The sequence below is a fragment of the Lonchura striata genome, chromosome 3, assembly GCF_046129695.1.
Source record: "Lonchura striata isolate bLonStr1 chromosome 3, bLonStr1.mat, whole genome shotgun sequence".
NCBI lineage: Eukaryota > Metazoa > Chordata > Aves > Passeriformes > Estrildidae > Lonchura > Lonchura striata.
The window spans coordinates 99,851,257-99,870,197 of record NC_134605.1 but is presented as its reverse complement, the minus strand read 5'-3'; the positions used below and the strand labels follow the sequence as shown (position 1 = coordinate 99,870,197).

The window sequence follows — 18,941 nt, the reverse complement described above, 5'->3', positions numbered from 1 at the left end:
CCTGAACCCTGAATTAGATCACATTATATGATATGTGAACTAAATCTTATGATCCAGTATGTTGCAATTATGATATGGCTTCAGGGTTAATCTAAGCTTGCCTTCTTGTGCCCCGGTTTTTTGTTTCAGGTTAGTTCCATGCATTGATTATCTGTTCCATATCCATAAGATTTTGTGCCAAAATAGACAATCCATCTGCGTTACTGATACCTTTGCAACATTTGCATCCCTATGTGGTAATAATATTAACTGAGATTATTAAATTTTAAAGGAGGAGGAGGAGTGACCTCCTCATTGCTCTCTAAAGAGGGGAAAAGTGGAAAGGGAAGTGCTGAACTCTGCTTCCTGGGATGCAATGACAGGACATATGGGAATGGTCCAAAGCTGCATCAGGGGAGGTTCAGACAAGACATGAAGCATTTCTTTACTGTGAGGGTGGTCAGACACTGGAACAGGCTTCCTTGAGAGATTATCAATGTCCCAAGCTTGTTAGTGTTTAAGGGGCATTTGACAGCCTCTAACTGTTGATCAGCCCTGAAATAGACCATTTCAGTGGTGGTCACTGTGGGTCCCTTTGAACTGAAAGGGCTGTTTGAAATAGTCTGTTTATTCATCTTTTAGCAAAGCACATAGGATTTCTCTGTTCTCAGTGTATCACAGGGATGATAAAACTAGTAACTCCTCAGTTGGTTGTTACACATATTTTTGGTTTTTTTATTGCTTGTTTGCATTATTTAAGGCTTGAAGAGTTTCACTGGAGCTGTAGTAACTTTGTTTATAGTTTCTACCTCTACAGAAGTATTCCTGTGAGTTTCTTATTAGATATTGAGCTGTGTAAAACTATACACTGCTTTTTCAATGTGTTTAGATCCTTGCTCATTTCACATATTTGAAAACACTGAAATATGTCAGAAACATTTAAAATAAACTCATGTCATCCTTGTGTCTAGTGAGATCTAACTTTATATTCAAACATGTAACTGCACATTCTCTGTCACTTCCAAGTTTTCTGATATTCTTTCTCTACTGCTGCCTTCTGTGAATTTGTATTTATCTTCCTTGTCTAGTGCCAGGGCTTGTGATCTTCAGTTCCAAATGCAGCACTCCCTTTGCAGTCTGCAAAATTAGTTAATACTATTAACAAAAATAATAAACTTGGTGTGGGTGAAGCACTGTTGCTTTCCTCTACTTTTGGTCTAGGCTTTCATGATTCTGTGTGGAAACAAAATCACAATTCTCTCAACTCCTCTTCCTGTTGACACACTGAATTAATTTGGTCTTATTAGTACACTGAATGTAGCAGATTGGTTTACTTTTGGAGATTTTAATTGCCTCTGTCCTTACAATTTACTAGCAGACCATTCCCTCCTTGTAACATTAATCTCTCCCCTTCCCTGTCACATCCAGTCTTTTCCTCAGAAGAAACTTACAGTTGTGTTTTTGTGTTCCACTGGTTAGGAATGATCTCTGGAGGCCAGTAGGTCCGAGTCAAAGCCAAGCCAGTTTTGATGTTATATCAGATTGTTCAGGTTCTTGTGCAGTTGAATTTTGAGAATTTCCAAAGATAGCGTTTTTCAGCTCCACTTGACAGTCTGCACCTTTCCCCAGTTCTTACTATTCTTTTCCTACAAAAGAGGATTTCCAGTATTTCATCTTGTCTGGTGACTCTTGTCCTTTCACTTGTACCCCTTAGACATAAAACCTCATGACAACTTCCATTGAGACCAATCATCCCTAATCTGAACTATTCCTGTTCTCTCAACTTCTCTTGAGCATCATGTGAGCGTCTTGGTGTCTTCATGAAGCTAGGAAATTTTTAGTATTTTTTGTGCACTGAGGACCCCAAAGTTAGTCATAGTATTCTACATATGGTTTCGCAAATGACAGATAGGGGAGGAAATCTACTTCCCTCAACCTACGGGCTGTGCGTTTACCAATGCATACTTGCACAGTCAGTGCAAAGGCTGGCTCCTCATTCCTCTCTGCTTGGCTTGTTGTCCACCAGGGCTGTCAGGTCTTTCTCATGGTGCCTTCTAGGTGGTGAGTGCATCCTATTCTGTTTTGTGGTGCTGTTTCATCCCAGCTACAGGACTCTGCACTTGCTGTTGTTGAACTGTGAGCTTCCTGTCAACTCGTTACTCATGCTGTCTGGGTCACTCATAGAAGCCATCCTACCCTCCAGTGTGTCAGCTTTGAACTTAAAACCACTGGCTATGACTCCAGCAGCTTTTCCACTTGTCTTGTAATTCCTCTGTGCAGTCCATGTCAGCATGGTTTGGCTATAAAGATACTTTGAGATGTTGTGTTGTAAGTCATGCTATAGTCAAGGAAATATACTGCTTTCTCTTTGTCCATCAAGACAGACATGTCATTATTGAATGAAATCAGGTTAGTCAAACACACTTTGTCCTTTCTAGATCCATTCTGGCTGTTCTTATCCTTTCACATACATCATGTGCTTGGAAGTGGATTTCTGAAGTATTTTTCTCCATGATCATCTTGGGCAGTGTGGTCAGGTTGCTGTTCCATCTTGTAGCCTCCTTGTTGTCCCTTTAGAATAGAGATGTGGCATTTGTGCTTTACCAGTCATCACCTTCCCAAGTTGCCATGATCTTTCAAAGGTGATAAGAGAACAGCCTTGTAATGGTCTTGACTGGTATTTTCAGCCCACCTGGATGCATCCTGTATTGTCTCAAGATGGGACATATGCCAAGTTTGCTTCACTGGAGCTGGGAGGCCTCTGAGCAGGGCTTGAGAGTGAAATGAAGCAAAAAAGGCATAGACTGCCTTGATCTTTTCGATGTCCCTGGTACTAGATCACCTCCCTCACTGAGAGCAGTGGAACCATATTTGCCTCAGTCTTTCTTTTATGGCCAATGTATTTATAGAGTGTCTTGTATCCCTTCATAATCCAGGCTAGTTTCAGTTCCAGCTGAGCTTGGCTTTCCTAATTCTATCTTTTTTGGTTTAGGAGGTTCCTGCTGGGTAACCCAACTCAGCTTCCATGTTCCAAACGTTTACCTTTTGTGGTGAGTTGAGGCAGAGGTTGCCCATTTAGGCAGACTGGCTCCTTGCCATTCCTGCTCGATTTCTAACTAGAACAGCTTGATAGCTAACTAGAACAGACTGTTCTTGTGCTATGAACATGTCATCTTTGAAGATCAGCCCACTCCTCTGCCCTTCACAGCATCTTTTTGCAGGATCCTGCCAGTGAGTTTTCCAAACGAGCCATAGTTTGTTCTCCTCAAGTCCAAGGTCTGCTATTTTCCTTCTTCAGGTCTGTTCGAGTCTTAAATTCCACCATTTTACCATTGCTTCTGCCAAGTCTGCCACAGACTTTGTCTTCCTGAATCAGTTCATTCTTGTCTGTGAGTAATAAATCAGCATGCCTCCTTGTCCACTTCTATTGCACTCTTAGTTAGACATAAGGGTCCCTGCTACTGAAATCCCTGTGTTGTGTTGTACGACACACACAGATACTGATACAATCCGTAACTGAAAAACAGGTACCTCTTCTTATGGCTAATTTTTGTACTTTAACACCTTTTGATTTCAGAGGACTCTATGCAGAAGGAGAGCTCTGTCCAGCATCAGTTAGGTGGTTGTTTTGAGGGCTGATAGGACTCAGTAAAATGCCTTATTGGCTTATTGCTTGTTTGGAAGAAGTGTTCCTGATGGTCAGGCGTCTCTTGGATTCCTTGTAACCTGCCAAGTTGCTCTTCATGAATATGTAGGAATGGTTAAGCTATTTACTAGATGCTCTTATCATTAACTCCTTTAGACCATGTCATCTTTAATGCTGGATTAACTGTATTTCTGATACTTTTCTCCCCTGTATTCAGATCTGACATCCTCTTTAATGCCTTTCTAGGGATAAAATTCCATGGTATTTGGCCCTATATAGGGATCTTGCAGTATAAACCTCTACCCCTCTCTGAATATTAGCATCCACAGCTTTTCATACAATTTTATGCTCTTCCCTGGTAGAGTTCTTGCTCCAGCCACCCGTTTTGCTTTGTTTTGTTCTTTCTCTAAGTGTGTGTAGGAGCTTGTAATGCCTCAGATTACCTCCAATATTATGGATTCCATTATCTTTTGTCCTTGTAAAAAGAATAGATTTTAAAAATGCATTTAGCTGGGAATGCATTCGTAGCATGGCTCATTTACAAAAGTCTAGGACCTTGTGTATTTTTAGAACTTGTCAGAGATCAGAATTTCACTGTTTTCCCTTGTACAGATTCTCACAACTGCCAATAAGACACATACTGACAGACAGTGCTTATCTGCAGAATTCTGAACAGAGCATTGTAGACATCATTTTAAGAAGTGTAGAAGTACACATGTGAGCACCCAAAAAGCACTCTGAGATGGCCAGCAGTTACATACACATATGTGTAAACTTGAATCAATGTTTTGTATGGAATGGGTGAGTGGATGAGCCAGATCTTTGTGTGATCTGCAGTTGTACATGAAGGTTACCGAGCCACATTCCTTGCCTTGTGAGAGCTGTTGAACCCTCCAGGTGTGTAGGAGCAGGTTGCACCTGCAGTGCTTTTTGTGTATCATGTAATCCACCTTGACATTATCAGTGAAGTGTCAGTGGATCCTGGGAGTGCAGCAGGTAGCAAGGAATGGTTGAAAATTCCAGATAGGCATCTCTGGCTCTCTTCATTACCAGAGTCTTCCCATAAGCTTGTGAGTGATTATTAGAGGTGTGAAGTGAGAGTCAGCAAATTATGAACTATATTTCAGTGGTTACAGCTAAAGGTAGATAGTTTATGGTTTCCAAAGAATAATGAAAGGGAATATTAATAGTGACTACAGATTTCAAGAATTACCAAGAAGGCTCTAAACATTTGAATAAAAATAGCTTTGTTTTACTCTAAATAAATGAATAGCTAAAATTGTATTCTGTTAATGCATACATTACCGCAACTTCTGTTTGATTTGTTTTAGATGAAAAGATTGTGGAAAAAATCCGAGCTTTACAGATGAAAGCTGAAGACTATGATGTTGTTAAGGTGATTGGAAGAGGGGCTTTTGGAGAAGTGCAGCTGGTAAGAATGTAATGATTTAATGTTTACACAGATTGACAACTTTAGCTAAAACCTTCTTCAGTCTTCATGTTTTATATTTAAAAATTCTTCTTAAAAAGAGTAAGTGTAATTTTCATTGTATTGAGAGATTGTTTCTGTGCATAGTAAACAGTAAATCTGAGTTTAAAATATGATGGATAGGAAGGGAAGACCTCAGGAATGTTTTCTATCCTTTGATCAAAATCAAAAAGGCAGTTCATGGCAATTGTAAATCTTTTTGTCCACAAGTATCACTGTATAATAATGTCTGAAACCTTCTACAAAAGAGAAGGTGAACACTGCGACAAAAGATTTTTGTTTTGTATTTTAAATGACATGACTCACAGGATTTTTAAAAGATTCCTTCCATAACATTGTCCCCTTGACGTTGCATGCAATATAATATCTAAAGTATGAATGGGATTACTTTTAAAATTTCTATTGCAGAGAAATTATGTTATTAAAAAAAGGTAATCAAACTACAAAAAATAACTTGGTGTATCACATATAGTCTGATTTTCATTTAATTCTGATTTTTCCAGGACTTGGAAGTCCTACTGTCTGATAAGTGGCACAAAAATGTAAACATATGTATGAGATGGATTGGTATGTCAGTTTTGAAATAAGCATTGGATGCAAGTGCCAGATAGAATCTAGAATGCAAACATTAGGGACAAGTTACCGTGAGCTAGCAGGTAACTGTGCACCAGCTGATCTAGGGTGATTTTCTGGGTGAGTATTTTTAGAGGAAGAGAGATGTGAAGCAAGTCAATGGAAAGGGGAGTAAGTAATTTGCTACAATTGAAGCTTGTTATCTTATTACCACAAGGTAACAAAAATTATCCTTTTGCTTGTACTTGTTAACCTGGAAATGGCATTTTACTACTCTGTGGTAATTTTGCACTAGGAAGCTGGGAAAATCATATTGTCTTGTAATGTATAACCATTTTGGCAAATATAAAGATGTGTTGGAGTTTTGTCAAGGAATGTGGTAAGATCTAAGCTGTGAAGGGCTTATAGGAGACACAGTGTATAATAGCAATAAATTTATGATGCATTTATAAAATTATTTGTAATTTACATATTAGTGTTGCTGAAATTTGTTGAAACTGGAAAAAAAACCTCTGACTAGCCTAATGTTATTTTCATGACTCATGGGTAATTTGCAAATTTAGGTGTGATTAGTATGACAGATAGCAATATCTAATCAGCATTTTTTATTAATCAGTGTCACTTTTTAGGACAACTTCATCCAAGTCTAGTAACATGAGAATGTAGCACCCTCTTCCCTTTCTTTCTATCAGGGTCATGTTCACTTTGTTTTTCTCCAGAAGAGTGAGTGAACTATAGAGTGGAGTATTTCCAAAAATCCTCATTTTCTAGCAAGACTTTAAAGAATTATTATGTATATTTATTTCCTTGTATGATTTTATATCTTTGTAGGCAAGAAATTAAAAACAAAACCTTCAGCACAACCTTACTTTCTTGTGAAGAGGCTGTTGCAGGATTTTTGTAAGAAAGCAGTCTACTCCATGTCTTTTCAATGACAGTCACATCAAATGGTTTATTTTAAAGTCTTCTATTAGACATTTGTATCTTTATATTAATCCACACGGAGCAGTCAGTGAAAAATCAAGTTGTAAATAGCAGAGTTCCTTGTCCATTTCTTGAGGGGGTCAGAGATGAAAAAGTGCAAGTCCCAATAACAGAAGTCATGTGCCATTTTTAGATGTCATACTCATTTCCTGGAAGCATCCAAGAGACCTGTATATTTGATGTACTTTCAAAAATGAAAATACATTGTCTTCATATGTGTATTTCTTAAGAACAGAAGGGTTTCTCTAAATTATTTTTATTTTCTTTTTAACATTTAATTTCAAGTAGAAGGTCTTGATTTGTTCTTGAAACTCTTTATCTTAATTCATCATGTCATACACAGTTTACATTTTTAAGCAGAGATGTTTTTTCATAGTGTGCATACTGCACTTGGGCACTTAGATGGATCTGAAGACAAACTTTTATTTTTCATTTGCCTGACCATTAAAATGTCATGATAAAATGCCTAGTAACCTGGTCATACAATGATGGGGTTTGGGTTGCGTTGTTGTCATGGGTTGTTTATTTGTTTTTTTTTAATCTTTAATAAGCCCTTCAAAAAAAGCAAGAATCCTTGGAAAGAAACTTCTGTGTCTTCATATAAAGCTCTTCTGTACTCCATGTCAATTTAAAAGAACACTTTTTCTGTAGAGTAAAAATACAAGCAGAAATCATAATGTTACTCAGTCTTACAGCTGAAAAGCAGTGGGCTAATAAATACAACTGCAGATCTGAACTAATATTAGCTGGTGATGTGGACATACATACCTCAATTTTTTGCCTCACAAGGTATGGTACAAGTTTAAACTATTGAGCTAAGCTCTATATATTCCTACTCCATTCAAAAGGTTGACACCACTTTTGCAGATGATGGATTTGCAGTAATGAAAATATTTTGCAACACTTTCTGTGATCAAAATAGAAATTTGCTTCAGTGAGGATTAAATACAGAAAGAACCATAAATAAAACATGATTAAGTACATGAGTTAATTAATGAATGTTGTGTTATCAGTGTGTGTTATTGTGCATAGAAAATGTAGCACAAAAATTTATTATATGTTACTAATGATTATATTAGTATGCTCATTTTTTGGCTTGTAATGTCTGCTGCATAAAATAGTCAGCTATAACCTCTTTAATTTAATTTTGTTTTCCCATAGTTTTCTGTTCCAGTATAACATTTTCTTGCTAAGGAACTAATGTGAAGCAATCAGCTTTCCAGATTCTGTCAAGAAAGTGAAATGCATTCTCTATTGTTGTGTCTTACAGCTAGATTTTTTTTTTTAAGACTTGATTTTTTCCTCTTCCTCTCCCCTCCAAAAATTTTTAATAATAGTCCAATAAAGAGAGATCAGATGACTCTGGTCTGAGCATCTGACTGTGGTGGAGAAACAATTTCCTTATAAATCTAGAAGTATTAAACTCTACACTTGTGCTCTGGTCTCTGGTTTTGCTGGGTCTGTAGTGATGGGGAAAGCTAAGAAAATGACTGCCAGCTGCCAGATCACTTACTCTCTTACGCAGTGCCGTGAATAAAGGTGACTGGTGTCTAGGGCTGACAGAAAAATTGAATTATGCTGCTTAATATGTTACTTCTGGTTTATGCAGAAACAGTTACTTATGAAAGCACATCCTGAGTTCCTCTTGTTTGTTTTCACTTGTGGAAAATCATCTTGATTTGAAATTGAAACTTATCCTTAGTTCCTTGTCCCAGGTTTAACCATGAAGGACTGTAATGTTGCGGTGACACAGTAGACTGACCTGCTCATGTACTGGAAGAGAAAACTAAAGCAAAGTTAATAGTTCCTTGTGTTTGGGTGCTGCAGGATGGTCTGGGTGACAGTCCTTACTGTCTGATTTCTTAGAGTTGCAAAGCAGTGATTGTCATGGCCTGTGTAAACAGATGCTGGTTTATTTTTCTTCATTAAGTGCTTTGTTTATTAGATTTAATTCCCCATCCACTGCTGATGTACAGTTCTGTAGTAAAGCAGATAAAACAGTCATGTTTTATTACCTGAAAATTTGTCAGAACATGGACTTCGATACCCTGTCAGTAGTCATTTCTTACGGCTTTATTAAGTATTCTAGGATACCTGTAATTACTTCAAGCCATAGAGTTCATTTCAAAACTCCACTCTAGGATCGTCATTTTTTTCAAAGTCATAAAAGAGACAGTATAATTACCAATACAGTGTACTAAATCAGATCACTTCAAATGGATGTGTTATTTTCTTTGCCTACAGATTGTCTTCCCATGTGAATACTGGGGAAATTATGGAGGCATTTTGTTTATTGAAAGTATTAGATTGTTGAAGCAGAGTAGAGTGAATTTCTTTTTTCTTGATGCATTTTCATGAGTTAAACAAAGCCATGTTACTCAGTGCTAATGGCATGAAGGGATTTTCCTACCTATTTTGAGAGTTACTCTGGTGAGCTGCAGTTTAAATTTGGCAGTTCATTTTAACAGTTGGAAGAAATTGAAACATGACAGTTAAATACATGAATAATCTGCTGTATGAGCTAATATCTGTATGTACAAATATAGCTCTGAGTAAAGAGCACAGTGACTGGCAAATCAAAAGGCTGTCTCCAGGGGCTGTGGTGCTGATAGCAGGAGGAATGTCAGTGGTAGGTCTGCTCACCTGCAAAGAGTGCCAAGACATACTTAGTCTCTGGCTGTGCTAGTGTACTTGTTATTGTTTTGCTTTGGTACAGAGAAAGAGCCTATCTTGAAGTTTTCTCAAGAAACCATTTAGCCAATAACCTATTGGCACTATTTAGACACATGGACAGACTGATTTTGGGCCCCCCACCCCTCTTTGTTTCTACTGTATATGAGCTTCCTTCAGACTGTGCTTTCAAGAATTTTTTTAACCCAAGTCATGGGAGACAGTTGTTTTTCTAAATGCAGGTAGCTACTCTAACTGCACCTAGGCAAGAGTACACAGTGACTTTAGGAACTGTAAACTACTAAATGCATTGCAGAGCTTCCATATGAAGTTTCACAGAAAATGCACCTTCAATTGACCAGTATCTTTTTGAGGTTTCTAGTCTTTGTGTTTCTTCTGGCTTTGGGCAGGATTACAAAAGCTCTGCTTAGGGGAGTATTGTTTGTGGTGTACCACCAAGTCTTTGTAAATTATTCCACATGGGATTAGTCAGTGGGAAGAAGTTAATTTTCAAAATACTGTTTTAGGACACCTTCACTAGTTGACTAATTAATGGCTAAAATATGCTCATAGAGTTGTTAATGCACATGGATACCATGTTTCTGTTCTGGTGTTAGTTGGAGATTTTTTGATCTAATTGTAGAGAAGGTTGCTTGTTAGTATTAAACTATGCAAGATACTAATAATAAAACCTTTGCATGTATATTTTGAAGGCAAAAAGTCCCAATTTCAAGAACAGCAACTCCTTAAATAATCCTCTTTTTGTTCATGTTCTTGCTTTTTCCAAGATTACTCCTTCCACCTGATGCTTCTTCAGTTCCTTCAGCAATATTAAATTTTGCAGCTCCTGCTCCTGAAGCTTTCTCTGCTCTCTGAAGCTTTGCTCTGCAGGTGTCATGCCTGCATCTACAGCTCTTCAGAAAAACCTATTAAACATTCTTTCATGTAACATAATTAAACTCAGATATTATGCAAAACTAAGAGGTTAGGAGATCTGCTTTATTTACTAGATGTGAGAGGTTTTAAATGCACCAGAAAATCATAACTTCAGTTTCTGGTGCATTTCACAATTTTCATGAATCGATGTCACAAACTAGTCCACTGGATTTTTTTATTTTAGCAGGAAAAAAATAGGCAGAAATTTAAGGTCCTGATAGCTCAAACTTCTTATAGCTGAATACGTCTCACCTTGATTTCTTTAAGAAACACTCAAGAATGTTAAAAACATGTTCATTTAATAGTTTTTTTCATAAAATAATGTCTCATGATCACTTAGCTGAGTAATGACTGCAATGTGCAATTTAAGAATTTGGTTTCATGTCTGAATTTAGATGAAGTTTTCAAAAATGTTTTCAGACTTTGTAATAAAAGCTTTAATTCCAGTTTTCCAACAAGATTTATTGTATTAATTTTGCACAATTTAAAATGAATTTAAGAGCTGTTTAGGAAAATAAATAGAAGTAATCATGTTTTGATGTAAAATAAAAATTGGCAGAGGCTCAAGCAGACTGCTTGCCCAGTTTCTAATATGGATGAATTCAATGGCTAGACAGTGCTCAGAATAAGAAAACAAAAGCAGACTTAGACTTTATTTCCTGCTATGGTGGGTCTTTTTGAGCAGCTGTTAAACTTTTCTTTTTAGGCTTGGAAGTTCTCAAATCCTTACTGTGTAGAAAACTGTGTGTTTGAAGACCTGAAGGCATCACATCCCAGAAAGCAGTTTGCACATAGCAGAAATGTACTATGCTAGTACTCAGGTTTTTAACAAGGCATTTTAAAAAGGCTGATTCTCTTCTTTCTCAACCAACAGGTTCGCCATAAAATGACACAGAAGGTTTATGCAATGAAACTCCTTAGTAAATTTGAAATGATCAAGAGATCAGATTCAGCCTTTTTCTGGGAAGAAAGAGATATCATGGCCTTTGCCAACAGCCCGTGGGTGGTTCAGGTAAGGAAGATGTGTAAAAGTAAAATAATAACAACAATAGCAATAGTAATGATGCTGAGGCCATAAATACTTCCCAGTCTTGAGCTGGTTTTAAATTTACATTGAAACTCAAATCAAGATTTAGGTTCAGATTTTTACTTCTAAAAACCACATTTTTACAGCAATTTCACTAAGTTTTATATATCTGGCTGTGCTAAAAAGTAGATTAATTTGCATTTTAGTTCTACAAATGCATCATAAAACAGAATTAAGGAGATTTTTGAAATGCCTACATAATTATTTGGAATAATAGGGAAGTTATCTTTCCAACTGTGAAAAAATATGTATAGGAATGTAGAAACAAATGTGATTGTTATTTCCAGTCTTTCCTCATGATACAGTCAGTTGATCACAGGCAATTGGTATTAAGAGTGTCTTTTCAGCTGCAGTTTGGTATATGGATGAGTGTGCAGTCCTGGTCTCCTGCAAGACAGGGGCTTGAAACCCTTATGGGTTTCCTTGAAACCATCTTCTCGTAGTGGTCAGTTCTGAGCATCAGTACTCAGCATGCCCAGGGAACAGAGAGTTGATTTCTTCATCTGGTCTTGGACACCGTCACTTGCAGCTGTCTCATGACGTGTCATCAAGATGCTGTAATGTGAATTATGCCTTTGGGAACAATCAGTACTGATTATTGCCATTTGTTGTAACTGGTAAATTGCACCAGTTAACAAAAGGAGTGGTGAAAGTGTGCTTGGAGAAATTTAGTCCTTAATTTTTAAAAATAATTAATTTCAATGCTCTCATATATATTGCTATGCTTCTGTATATTTGATAAGACTGACTTTAGGCTTTCCATATATTTTTAATAACACTTTACCTTAGTTGTACAAAGATATTTTTACTCTTTGAGCATGATTTGTGCTCTTGCCTATATTCAGCAGAAGTATTTAAACAAATAGAGGATTTTTTTATTTAGTTCTTTGTTCTTGTAACAGTAATTGTCAGGAGCTATTTTTCACATGCAGTTGAAAGTAATGAGAAATGCATGACGTGGATTTTCAAAGGCAATTGTCACAAGCAGGATATATATGTGTGTCTGCATTTGTAAATAGCAAATGAACTAAAGTGTAATTGCAATTCTGCCTTCTATGGTTATGTGTCTTAGTGTGATATATTTAGGTGATGTGGTCCAGTGGGGAAGGACACTGAGCTGGTTTAAAGAAAATGTAGGTCCTGTTCTGATCTGGAAACTGGGACAGATCACACTGCCTCTCTCTGTCTAGTGCTTAATGTGAAAAATAAATGAAACAAGAGCCCTAGATCTAAAAACTAATTTTTTAATGAAATCCTTTAAGGGCAATAACAAAAGTGCTGTATAAAGACATAGTGCTGTTATCTGTTATTATTTTAATATCTCTACTTGTGACAAAATTGAGATTATTTTGAATTTTCATTTGGATTTTAATGAACCAATGGATTATTATACTATATACTGCATATATTATCCATTTGTGCAAACAAATACAGTGCAGCATATATGTTTTAAAACATGTATTTCTGATTTAGGTCTTGTGTCACTAGTTATACAAGTAATTTTAATCTGAATGTCAAATCTCCATAATAACATAGCTGCCTTTCACAGTTCCTCATCCTCCACAGTCTCCCTGATTCTGACTTCATCCTTTCCACACATCCTATTTTTCAATTGCCTTTTAATTTTGCATGTTACTGAAAGATGTGAATGCTTTTAGTTTTTAAAATAAGGCAGTATTCCCTGAGAAATAAGGTGAGACTTTCAGGGAGATTCACAACAGTCACTGAACATTTGATAGTAATGCTTTTTGCTGGACTAGGCTATTTTCAGACCTGGTGAGCACCGAATGTAATCTCTAGAACTTCAGCACTCTAGGTCTGAAATACATTTTAAAGAGACTGGATTTACTTTCACTATCATGCCAGTAGGAAACATACTGACTGCCACTTATACCAGATCAGTATTTTATTGTTAAGGACAGTTTCTTTGAATTGTGTTAATTTTCTTCAGGAACATTTTGTTCTTATTTTTTATTTCAGTATGTGTTGATTTAGGACAAAGTCAGCAGTGACTTTGCAAATATGTACAGAGATAAGGAATTTATAATCTAGAAAGTTTGGAAACAGTATAAGATGCTGCTCACTGTTGAGCTATTTTCAAATCAGAACATAATATCCTTGATGCAGATTTGATTCTTTGCATTTTGACTCAGTAATACTTCTTCAAGCCAAGAAACATGGAGACAGATTGATGGATGGATGTCTGTAGTATTAAAATAATCAGGAAATATTTTTTTACTTTCTCAAAAAATATAATGAGGGAGTTCAGAAGTTAGTAAATTTCAAGGTACTCTCATAATTAATAGAAAAGTGTATTTTTATGCATATTAAAAGAAATCTTGAAAACGTATTCTCAGGTTCAATGAAACTTCAAGAAAAAGAGCTTTATTCTTTTCCCTAGCTGTCTGAAAAGTAATTGCATTTTTTTCCTTTCCCTTTTTTTAACATTGCAGCTATTTTGTGCCTTTCAAGATGACAAATATTTGTACATGGTAATGGAATACATGCCAGGTGGAGATCTTGTAAACCTTATGAGCAATTACGATGTGCCTGAGAAATGGGCCAAGTTCTACACAGCTGAAGTTGTTCTTGCTCTTGATGCAATTCACTCCATGGGCTTGATACACAGAGATGTGAAGCCTGACAATATGCTTTTAGATAAGTATGGGCATCTGAAGCTGGCAGATTTTGGCACTTGCATGAAAATGGATGAAGTAAGTATGCAGCTGAAAAATTAACCATTGATTAAACTGTAATTCTAACATATCTATATCTAAGGTTATTTTCTTATGAAGTATAATATCCAGAGGAATGTTCATCTAATGATCTACTTGGTTGGAAAGCTGATTCTTCTTTCCTATTTTTAAATATTAGAGTATTTTAAATAGTGTAACCTTTTCTGTTACAAACTGTTCTCTCATACAGAAGAAGGATGTAAACTTACTCTCTGCTATTTTTTAAGGCATATGCATTTATGAATTTCTAAGATACATTTTTTTTGCCAAATGTTTGAAAAGCTCACAAGATAACTCTTAGTTTCAACATTAATAATCTTGGAACAGTTCATAAGCTTACATTTTTTGTAAATTAAATTATTTTATAGGCAAGATACATTCTCTGTGTGTTTTTCTTTTATCTAATTGTTCTCATAGCATCCTCTAGTGGTCATTCAAATGAGGTCACAGTGTGGCAGCAGTGGTATATGATATATTGATCAAGATCTGTTACTTATTTGTCAGGATGCCAAGATGTCAACTAAAATTATTTAACTGTCCAGATTTAGCCATGTACAGCCAAATACAGTTTCCTAATGAGTTTGTATAAGAATATTTTTAACGGGGTACTTTATATTATTAAAAAAACTTGAAAATAAAACTACCTTTGTACTTTGCACTCTTAGAATCTTGCCTGACAGTGTTATTACAGCTGTAATTTACAGAATATACTCTTCCTATGAAAAATTATAAGATTATAACATATACAAAAAACACTGTATATGAATGCGCGTTATGATTTACATCTTTGAAAGTTTTCTCTAGTAGTGTTGGCAAGAGTGATCCTTTTAAGCGTACTTGCTTTTATGTTTTGGGGTTTTTTCTGTATTGTTTAGGGAGTGCTTGATATAATTTCTGCTATCTACTTAATTTGTATTTGCATTAACTTAATGTCTCTTCAGCATTATCCAGAAGTACTGCATCTGTTTAGGGTGGGGTTTTTTTCACATGACAATATATTAATTTTATCATTGTCCAACTGCGGCTGTTCATTGAAGTTCAGTGTTTTCACATTTGTTGATGTTGTAGTTGTTAGTCCAAAGGCAGAGTTAATATTTACCTCTATTTTGTTGATTTACTTTCCTGTATTTTGAAGGACAGCATTTACTTTAATTTAAAAAAATCAAAAGTAGTACTTGGTCTCTTGATTTGGTCCTTAAAAATATTAATATTTGTTTTGAATCAATAGATTGTAATGTCATAAGGGAATCTGTTGCTCATTGGAAGGGACAACAAAAGATCCTCTGTGCTGTTTTAGGGATCCCCGAAATGGTGGACCTACACCTTTTACTTTTTTTTTTTCATTTTTGCTGCTATTGTTAAAATAATGGAATACTAAAATGCAGATGACGACACTAAATGTGACAAATACATCGGTGTTTCTCATAAAGTTACAGTGAGCTCCACTTAGATGGAGCATCATCAGTGGACCAGTGATCTCCTAGAGAAGTTAATTTTTTAAATGATTACATTTTCAGTTCTTTCTGTTTCTCACACTCAGTGGAATGGCAAAAATTTTTTCTACAGGAAGCTTTAGAAGTTGAGAGGTTCTGGATTGTCTCCAAATCTCATGCTACTTCTTACAAAACATGAACACATCCCAGCTGTGTAAATATAATATTGGTGTTGGCTGACTGATTTGTAAAAAATATATGCTTACCCAATCTTATTTTTTGGATTTAGATCTCTTTTAGCAGTTGTGAGCCTTATTAGCATCTTCCTTATGCTTTTGAGAGCCCAGGAAAATTTTAGTGCAATTTGTTGAGGAATTTTTCTGACCTTTGCTGTGGAATTGTGTTCAATGTTTGCTTAAGTCAGCCAGGCCAGGCCAGAACAGACACTTGCAGCAGAGTTCCTCCTTACAATTTTGTGAAAAGAGTTGCTAAGTGTTTTAGTGATCTTTCCCAGCATAAAAGGAACTGTTCTGTTTTCATAATTCAGTTGTGATAATTGAGGGTTCGTGGCATTGTTTTTCATTGTTTGTCTTGGCTTTTTAAAATTAGTTGTATCATTGAGTGAGTATTTCTGTTGTTGAATAAAGAATGGCATTGGATTCAAAAATTTAGTAGGAATTGTGGTTCCCTTATTTGGTATTTAGGTATATTAGGTAGATCAGGACCGGGTTCACCAGTCTGTCTAACCCTCAGGTGTTGTGTAACAAACTAAACAGCAGCTGGTTTTCGTGGGTATTGCAGGGCCAAGAGCTCCCAGTGTTACCATCAAAGCACTGTCCTGTGCTGACTGAGGTTTCAGCAGAGCACAAATTCAGAGAGTATCTTTTGAAAAAGATGTGACTAAAAGAAGGGATTCTTGGGATTGCCACTTGGGATTGTTGCCTCAGCCCAGGCAGTTTAGCTGAAAGAAGCAGCGTTTTCCTCTTTTTGGAACTCAGCTTCTTTATCATTTGAGCTTGTCCAGTGGAGAGGACTCTGCTGGACCCTTCCTGCCTCAGTGCATTGTCTGCTGTTAACACCTGATGTGTGTGGTCCTCATGTTTCCACACAAACACCCTCCAGCTCTTGTTTACTGGAAGGAAGTTCCTGAGGGAATGAAAGCCTGATTGTCAGCCTTGGTTCAAGACATCAAGTCCTTCAGGTTTGATGGAGATCCTCCTGAGGATGAAACCTGAATGGCTTTGTCTTCAGCAATATAATAATGCTGAATGATGCTGGGAAACACGACAGGCTCACCTCCAAGTTGCCAGGAGCTGAGAGAACATTGCTGTGTCTCCTGGAGAGCCTATTTTTTTAAGACTGTGCACTGTACATCTCTCACATAGCTGAAGGAGCTGAGTTCCAAGGTCCACCATAATCTTTTGAGGTGATGAGAAAATTTTCAGGTAAAACACAGGAAGCTTTGCATGACAACTGTCATAGCAAGTATGCTACTCAGGCATGGAGGCTTAGTGTTTGAAACACAGGAGTAACACATTGCCTGGAGAAAACAGTACCATTTAAGCCTCTTTTGAATGCAGGGACTGCCAAGGTGCTCTGTTGGACAGAGAGCATATCCCTATTTACTCTACTTTGATGCCAGAGATCACAGTCTGACTGTGGTATCAAATTCTTTGAAAGAAGACGTGTGTAAATGAGCAGAACAGAAATCTGGCAGTTTCATATTTAGGTGATAATTGGCCAGCCTCCTGAGGGACCTGGTAGAATGCCCATTTTGTGATGGAGTTCCACAGGCTGCTAGATAATCTTTTATCAACTCCTTTTTCTATGAGTTGAGTCATATGGTTGAGTCAGATGATCTTTCAGGTCCCTTCCAAGCCAGGCTGTTCTGTGATCTGTAAACGCATTTCTAGGTTAGTTCCTGAGACAGAAGGTAGAGAGTTTTATGGGGAATAAGTAGAACCAGCTTAATGTGGTTCAGAGGGCTGTGGCCTCTTGAGCCTGGTGTTAGCATTCAAAGTCTTCTTCTTCTGTAGAAGTATTTTTTGTTTGTTTTACTGTTCAATTCTTTGTCGTCTTGTATGAAAACTCAAAGTGTTACTACATGGAGTTCTTTAACATCTGGAACATTTCTGAAAATACTTTCCTTGTTGCTGCATAGCAGCCATCTGATTTGTGTAGGTCTGGCTCAGTTGTGGCACAGCCTTTACTTTGTTTGTTTAAAAACTCAGAAAATATCAACATGTGTAACATATTAAAAAGTATTCTTGCTTTGGTGGATCAGTTATAGAGAGATGGGAAATAGGATGTTATTAAGTGCTTAGGTGTCAAGGGAGAGAAGCTGTGTCTGATGCTGCAGACTTCAGAGAACTCTATCAGAACTATTTTGGTGACTTTGTTTTTAAATAATCTCCTTACCCAGGAAGGGATTCAGGTGGTTTCAGCCAGACTTGACTGAGCAAAGATTCAGACTTTCCCCTGTTGTAATTGTGTGTTTGGATAAGGAAGAGATAGACACACACCAGTGCTGGAGCCTCATTAAGTTGCCACAATCCTACTGGATGAGCAGAACCACATAACCCTAGAGTGACTCCTCCTGTGCTCAAGGCAAAGAGAGGCTTAAACTTCAGAGAAGTTGTGCAGGTTAGTGTACAGAGTGCTGTGGCAAGCAGGATAATCAAATAGTTGTTCCTTGCCATGTACTAGATCCATTTTCAACTGCTGTCAACTTCAGATTCCTGGAGTCTTTGAGCTTTAGTTTATTTTGTAGTGTTAAAATATGTTTGCCTGTATTTTTCTTTGTCTCATGAATACAATCGGTCTTCTGGAAAGAGCTAACTTCATTTTCTTATCCCAGTATGAATAAGCTATGTGCTGTCTTATCCAGTATAGAATGCTAAAGTTTGCCTGCTGTTCATTCTGGAATTGAGAAGTTAAAATTTATTTATGTTTCAGTTTTAGCTTGGAGTCATAGAAGATAGACATTTGCCAGGAAGACATTTGAAATATTCTGTAGGTCTTTACAAGATGTAGTCATCCCTTTAATTTTTGTTGGCTGGTTAGTGACTTTCTGGATTCTGTTCTAGTACAGAAAAAAAAGCTTTTCACAGTTCATATTGTATAGGAGAAAGAATATTATAATGTGGTGTCTAAATTTTGTGTATCAGTACAATTCCAAAATCTAATGGTTCTCTCTTTAAATATGTATTTTGAACTTAGTTGTTGCTACTAAAATTGTGTATTAATATTCAAAATAAATACATATTGCCATTCATGATGATGGCAAAATGCACTAAAAACCTTTGTAAAATGGTTTAGATAAAACTTCAGATTAGGAAACAGAATAAAAGGTAAGTGTATTTTTGATACTCCTCTAACTTCATCAAGGATTTAATTTCATTCATCCATC

General features: G+C 36.6%; 1 protein-coding gene across 2 annotated transcripts in view; it reads left to right on the top strand.

Moving 5' to 3' along the window:
• The window catches only part of ROCK2 (Rho associated coiled-coil containing protein kinase 2), a 95,691-nt gene that overhangs the window by 45,308 nt on the left and 31,442 nt on the right, over positions 1-18,941 (top strand). For both annotated transcript variants that reach the window (XM_021525398.3, XM_077782430.1), the window contains exons 3-5: positions 4,957-5,057; positions 11,152-11,289; positions 13,818-14,078. In XM_021525398.3, the coding sequence (XP_021381073.2) occupies positions 4,957-5,057; positions 11,152-11,289; positions 13,818-14,078 (500 nt within the window). The remainder of the gene's footprint in view (positions 1-4,956; positions 5,058-11,151; positions 11,290-13,817; positions 14,079-18,941) is intronic.